At 48.4% G+C, this 7,101-nt stretch overlaps 1 protein-coding gene across 1 annotated transcript; it reads left to right on the top strand.

Annotated features, from left to right (window-relative positions):
• Nucleotides 1-1,727: 1,727 nt before the first annotated feature.
• SFRP2 (secreted frizzled related protein 2) lies at nt 1,728-5,014 on the top strand. Its single transcript, XM_054168093.1, has 3 exons — nt 1,728-2,388; nt 2,975-3,055; nt 4,457-5,014. The coding sequence occupies exons 1-3, from the start codon at nt 1,896-1,898 to the stop codon at nt 4,759-4,761; spliced, it is 879 nt and encodes a 292-aa protein (XP_054024068.1). The 5' UTR covers nt 1,728-1,895; the 3' UTR covers nt 4,762-5,014.
• The last annotated feature ends 2,087 nt before the right edge of the window (nt 5,015-7,101 follow it).

Raw genomic sequence — 7,101 nt, 5'->3', positions numbered from 1 at the left:
TTTAGTGACTAGCCCAGCCATTCAGGGCAAGAGTGGGACTCCAATGAAGAGCACTTCAGGGACAGAGGACAGTGGGACCAGCACTGGGAGCTGGAAGAGACATCTTCTGCAAGTGGCAACAGCTACAGCCACTGGCAATCTCCAGGACTTGGCACAAACAGATTAAAATGGGTACCATAAGTCATCAGTGGAACTCAGTGCCACGGAAGCCAGCTGAGGCCAGGAGTTTACAGATTTATTGTTTAAAGGAATTAATTGAACAGAGATAATGAATAGCAAGAATGTGCAAAGATGTAGGAAACAAACTACTTTTAAGCTCTTCCACAAGTGGTGTTAGACATTGAGGACATTTATTTTCCAGGTATGAAACAACTTTAATAGGAAAGAAACTGGCCTATAGGGAGATTACATCCATCAGCATGGCCCACTGGAAGGGATCTTGAAATCCTCTCTGAAGGAGCTGGCAGTGGCTTCAGTACATGACAACAGCCTGCCTGGAGAAGCAACAGTTGCCACTCCAGCATCACAGCCCTGTGGCTTCCAGGGGGGACCACTGGAAGTCCCATCTCTTTCCCACACCACAAGCAGAGACTCAGAACCTCCAGGAAGCCCAGTCTGGAAACTGGACATACAGCAATCGGCAGTTTACAGAAGTTATCAAGGCTAGCTTCCCATAAAGCATCTCTACAAAGGAGATCTATTCAGTAGCTGATTAATGAACGTGGTTTACCACAAAATGATATTACACAGGCCTACTCTTTTCAGTGATAATCCCATAAATAGTATTACTAAAACTGCAAGAAATATTCAGACTGCACTGAAGCTGCATGATGGTTTCAGTGCTGTGCCTGTTGTAGTCCACTTTGTGGTAAATCAACACAAACATAATTCTTTTAAGAGAGTTTCTAGGCGAAGACAGGAGCAAAGGGAAAGGGACATGCCTACATTACACACAGCGAGGCCCACGCTTTTGGTCTCAGAAAAACGTGCCAGTTGGCGGTACTTCAAAAGCACTTGGATGCTCCCACCCGAGGAAAACCCCCTTTGGCAGTAGGGGGCCATCCAAGGGCTGTAGGATAAGGGTCCACTGCAGCTCTTCTCTCCTCATAGGGGCCAGCCAGGGGCAGGAGGGGCCGGTGGGGCTACTGAGGGGCCCCCAGGGAAGCCCCCAGCGGCAGGGGACTGTGGAGGAGGGGGCCGGGAAATCCAGCAGCCCCTAGCTGCTGCCTGCGGCTCCAGCAGTGGGCCGAGACTCGCCAGCATCGCGAGGAGGGGGCGGAGGTGCCAGACACCCCCCGGGGGCTGAGGGAGCAGACAGCCTCGCCCCCTGCTTGGGGAACCGGCCTGGCCACATCATGCATCCGCTGGCAGCGAAAGCACTAAACGTGGGCAAGGGGGGTCGGAGCGAGAGTGGGGGTCCCGCCGCTTCGCAGTAGCTGTGTCAGCGTCAAAGCTCACCTCCAGCTACCCGCGGCCTGAGAGGGGCCTCTCTCCCCCTGCCCGGCCGAGGACCAACTCGGGCTTCGGTAGCTCTTTGTTCGCCGGGATCTTGCCCTTTCCCCGTGCTCGCACGGTAACGTTTCTCGCAAGGATTTCCTGCCAAAAGACAATCCCCCTGAGCAAAAACAGACCGAGAAAGTAGTGACCAATCCTTTCTGGATGGCTGTCACCAGGCTCCTCCCAGCCCCCGCTCCCCCTGATATTTGCATACAAAAAAATCCAGAAAACTCCCGTTTGCCCCCACATCTCGCTCAGACCCTCCGTCCCCGTCTGGCAGGCAGGAGCCCAGGCTGGGGGACGCTGCCTGCGGCTGAGGGCAGCGGCGTGTCCGCCGCCCCGCCACCCCGGCCCCCGAGCCTTTCGCCAGCATCCCTCCACCTCCTCCGTGCCCCAAAATGCAGCGCCGCCTCTGCGCCCTGCTCCTGCTGGCGTCCCACTGCTTGGGCTCGGCCGCCGGGCTCTTCCCCTTCGGGGAGCCTGACTTCTCCTACAAGCGCTCCAACTGCAAGCCCATCCCCGCCCCGATGCTGCTCTGCCGGGGCATCGAGTATCAGAGCATGCGGCTGCCCAACCTGCTGGGGCATGAGACCGTGCAGGAGGTGCTGGAGCAGGCCTCCACTTGGATCCCGCTGGTGCAGAAGCAGTGCCACCCAGACACCAGGAAGTTCCTCTGCTCCCTCTTTGCCCCCGTCTGCATCGACGACCTGGACGAGATCATCCAGCCCTGCCACTCGCTCTGCGAGGAGGTGAAGGAGAGCTGCGCCCCGGTGATGTCCGCCTTCGGTTTCCCCTGGCCTGATATGCTGGACTGCAGCCGCTTCCCCAAGGACAATGACCTCTGCATCCCGCTGGCCAGCAGCGACCACATCCTCCCCGTCACCAGGGAAGGTAAGAGGGGGGGCTCCGGGCCGGCGGCGGAGGCCCTCCCCAGCTTTCTGCAGGGGAGCGGAGGCGTCGCCCTCCGGTTACAGCTCGCCGCAGTGCTGCGGGGCAGGGGGAGCGGGCAGGAGGCCTCAGATCAGGCTTAGGGAGGCTTTCCCCAGGGCACTGGGCAAACCGCAGGCACCATCGGGGAACTAGCAACAACCACCACCCCGACCTTTGCTCGTCTTCATCCTCAGAGAAAAGGTCTGCGACCCCAAAACTGGAGCCACTCAGCTCCTGGGGGGGACAATCTCCTTATGCAAAGATCATCCGTGAAGCTCAGGGCTGGGCTGTACAGTGTTGTGTGCCCCCCTCCCCCGCTACTCTTTCCCCTGTAAAGAAAACTTTGGGCGGAGATGCGCCCTGCAAAGCACCCTGTGCCCGCCTCGAGCGGGGCTGCAGCGAGGTAAGGCGCGGCAGTGCTCGGGCAGCCCCGGGGCTGGATGGAGGGTTCGAGGGATGGAAAACCGCCGTTTCCCGAGGGCTTTCCAACGCCACCTGCTGTTACTTTCTCCCCGAGCCTGACGGGGACTATCCCTTGTATTTCCAGCACCCAAGGTCTGCGATGCCTGCAAAAACAAAAATGAAGACGATAACGACATCGTGGAAAACCTCTGCAAAAACGACTTTGGTAAGTGGAAGCAGAGCCTTCCTCGTCTGAAACTTGAGATCAGGTAAAACTCCCAGGAAAGTAAGTGAGAGATGTGCCTGAATGAAGGCAGGGCTTTGTTTTATCTGCAAATTGACCCATCTGACCATTGGGTCATGAAACACAAAGTTCCACCTTGGAATAAAAAGTAGCCCTTTTTACAGTCCTTTGCTGTTTGCTGTTTTGAAGTAGTGCTCTTCTATGTGGATGTTGCTGGCAAGCCAAATAGAAAGTTAAATGGAAAAAAAAAAAATCTTTCATCCAGACTGTTGCCTGGGGAGAAGTAGAGCAAAGCTTCGTTTAGACGTATGAGAAAGAGCTGCATGACCAATCTCACGTATCGTTAAGAAAGACTCTTTGCAGATTAAGAGCGAAGCTCTATATATCATTTGACAGAGAAGGTAATGCACAGACAATTGGGGATATAAACTTAATGGGAAGATCTGGGGTTAGAAGAGGACAAGAAAGCCCCTTCAACACAGACAACTGAACGGCACATTATCCTTACATTAGCATCTCAAGAGAAAAAGGGTATAAGAAGGGGAATCCTTTCATAATAGGTCAGTGTTTCTACCTGGAAAAGATTTGTAGCATAAATATCTACAGCCATTTGAAAGCCTTTCTTTGAAAAAGAAAAACAAAAAGCAACCAACACTCAAAACCTGAAACCATGACTGGGACTTAATTGCTAAAATAACCAATAACTTTGGCCTGGCAAATTGCACTCAGATAAAGCCTCCTAAAGCTAAACATGCCCCACAGATTCGTACAGAGCCCTATGTCCCCCTCATAGTTACTTTACCAAATCGAATGCAGCTGTTGGACCAATTTGCCCTCCATGGGATTTATTCTTTCAAAAAACAATGCATGTGAAATATCATTTCCTTACAGGTTTGCCCCAAATCCTCTCCAGCCTAATAAATTAAATTTAGAAGTTTTCAGCCGCAGCAGAGATCAGGTTTCAGATTAGGTCTAGGTAGTCACCTCCCCACCTCCCCTTCAAACTCTAGTTTCAGGAAGACTGTCCTCTCCTAGCAAAAAAACCAGAGCTGTGCTTAATGTAGCAAACATGCCCCCTCTCTGTTTGAAAACAGGAGAAAAGCTGGAGAAAATACTAATTTAGAAAGGAAGGAAAAAGCGGGGGAGGGGAAATAGGAGAAAAGACCCAAACCCCCTCAACCCTAAGGTTGATTCAAACTGAAATGACTTGCATGCCCTTTGTGGCTTTAGAAATGGAGCCACCTGCTGCCTCTTCTGTCAGCCCTGACAGTTTAATTAGCAATAGAGCACCTCCCTCCCCAGGTCCTCTTTATGTGCACTAATGGGAAAAAACCTCTTAGTCTCTCTCCCTCTCTCCACTTCCCCCTCCCCTTGCTCTATTAGCCTTGAAGATAAAAGTGAAGGAGATTGCCTACATCAATGGGGATACCAAGATCACCCCCGAAACAAAGAGCAAAACCATCTACAAGCTGAATGGGTTGACAGAAAGGGATCTGAGGAAGATTGTGCTCTGGCTCAAAGGTGGCCTGCAGTGTACCTGTGATGAGATGAACGACATCAACGTCCCCTACTTGGTGATGGGGCAAAAGCAAGCTGGGGAACTGGTTATCACCTCTCTGAAGCGGTGGCAGAAAGGGCAGCGGGCTTTCAAGCGCTTCTCCCGCAGCATCCGCAAACTCCAGTGTTAGTCTGGAGTTAGTCTGGCCACCTCCAGCAGCTGCCCTTGTCCTGAGCTCTGCGGGCCTCCTGCACTTTCTTGCTTTGGCCTCTGAGCCTTAAGATGCCATGGGCATGAGTCATGGTGGCTGCTGTCCGGGAGGGGAGGAAGCCCTCCATTTCTGTACATAGGTTAAAATGTAATAATAAAAAACCCAACCAAACAACAAAAAACACATGACTATTTTTGGGAAGTATTAAAGTATCTTGCTTAAAACTATTTTTTTTTTTTTTAATTATGGTTGCAAATGTGACTTTGGTCAGAGGGTTTTCCCTCTTCATTTTTGGTAACGCTGGTTCATTTATATTGCTGCTTCTCTGCATACATGCATGTTTGTTGTACAAAAGTGGAAGATGCAGAGGAAGACAGCCACAAGTGCGACCTGCCTGTCACAGTGGGTATAACTCTCTCACCAAGGTGAAGTGTTCTGCCATCTATATTAACACTATAAAAGTCACGTTATGACTCTTGCATGTGATACATAGGCACCAGTAAGAGTATATTAACCTTTCTCAGTTTTTATTTTCCATGCCTCTGCGCTCCTTTCTCTTGGACAAAATGAACAAGTTTTTGAGCTGCAACTTTTCTTGTTTTGCAAATTAAATCATCTGTAGCCTAACTGTAAAATACCTAGTGGTTATCCTGAAAGAGTTGTAAAATATTGCTTTAATTAACCTTGTAAATATTCCAGATAAATGTTATATTCTTGTATATAAACTTTACATCATAGTTTATGCATTGTCTCATTTGTAATCACTTCAGTCTGTTTCCGGGAGGACTGGGAGAAAGCTGTCCAAGTGAGCTTTGTCATGGCAAAGAGAACTTAGGTCTTGCACCCTAAGTGGCTGGTAGAGCAGCATGAGGAAGCCTCTTGTGCTGCAATCAGCAAAAAAAAAAGGCAAACAAACAACATAGCAGGACCTCATTTCCCAAAAGATGAACCCACGACATACAGGACTGAGGTTCAGTCAACTCATTTTAATATGTGCCTGTTGAGCTCTTCGAGAGGAAATTTCTCTGGCACCTGTTTTCAACTACCTGCATTTTCATCTCATTTTCTTAGAAGAGTGCTCTTTGCTGATGTGGAATTGCAGTGAGACCACTTGCTTAAAAATCAAATCCACGTATCCATTTCTTGCACTTGAAAAAGACATTAAGGAGTTCAAGAACAGACAGAAAAATCTCATCTGCAGTTATCAATTCAGAATAATGGTAGAACAAGTCATGTTTTGTGTGTATGTACCCTCATTATTCTTACTGAGAAAGAAAATAAAACCTACCTAATAATGTAAATAGAGGAATGTTTCTCAGCATTTTTCTTACAAGTGTTTTCTGATGAGGAGCATTACCTGCTAGAATGTCTCTGTACTTACCCTGAAAAAGAGTCTTGCTTTCCAATACTGCCACACATGAAAATTCATCTTAGCTTCACTGAGGGGAAGTACAGTCAAACTTTCCCAAGGATAGTATTTTATGTTCAGCATTCACAGACAAAATACAAATACAACACTAGATTTTTCTTCTTTAAAAAAATCATCATCATAATTTCATGTATTTAGCTTTTTTTTTTTTCCCCCACCATCAGGGTAGAAAGATTAAAGATCCAACATGTTAAATTCGTTTTAGAAAAATGAATTGTTTGCCCTCTCTCAAAGTCTGAATGCACTTACTACACCTGGTACAGACTGGTCAAGCAACATGAGATCAGGCCTCACAAATGTCCTCAGAAGTATCACTTTTTTCTTTCTTTAAAGAGCACCAAATGAGAAGCAGCATTCCAGACTGACTCTTAATTATCTTGTGAAATGGTATGTTTGTTTAAAGGCAAATACATTGCTGAAATGTCATTGAAACTTTCCTTCTGAATGGACCTGGCTTCCCAGGAAACAGATTTGAATCTTTTCATGCCATGGTGTAGTTATTTCAATACCAGCACTATGTTTATCATCTTACAGAGCAATCTGCATTCTGGTGCCACATCACTCTATCCATCTCACTCAGCATATAATGTAGTACCCGTCTCTGAACAGCCTTGGTTTCAGTGGGAACAAACGCCTTAGGGATAATGAGGACCTGGGTGAAGATGAGCCTGAAGAAAATGGACTTGTGCTGCTTACTAGAAACAAGCACTTCAAAGAGGTAGTTGTTGCAATGCAGTCTCTGGGGACCGAAAATGAACAGCCAGGACAGCTCCACTCAGCCTGCCTTAACAGACATTAAATCCTCCTACAGCAACCATAAAATTATCTTAATTGGGTTGTCCTAGAAGGCAAGCAGTACTGATGGTGATGAGGACAGACAGGTCACAAGT

This window comes from Dryobates pubescens, chromosome 1 (genome assembly GCF_014839835.1).
Source record: "Dryobates pubescens isolate bDryPub1 chromosome 1, bDryPub1.pri, whole genome shotgun sequence".
NCBI lineage: Eukaryota > Metazoa > Chordata > Aves > Piciformes > Picidae > Dryobates > Dryobates pubescens.
This window is presented reverse-complemented; position numbering and strand designations above follow the sequence as displayed.

Bases quoted from the DNA above. Each gene is read 5' to 3' on its own strand.
- SFRP2 (XM_054168093.1), top strand. From the start codon at position 1,896: ATGCAGCGCCGCCTCTGCGCCCTGCTCCTGCTGGCGTCCCACTGCTTG. The intron at 2,389-2,974 runs GTAAGAGGGGGG...TTGTATTTCCAG, and splicing joins CCTCCCCGTCACCAGGGAAG to CACCCAAGGTCTGCGATGCC. The intron at 3,056-4,456 runs GTAAGTGGAAGC...TTGCTCTATTAG, and splicing joins CCTCTGCAAAAACGACTTTG to CCTTGAAGATAAAAGTGAAG.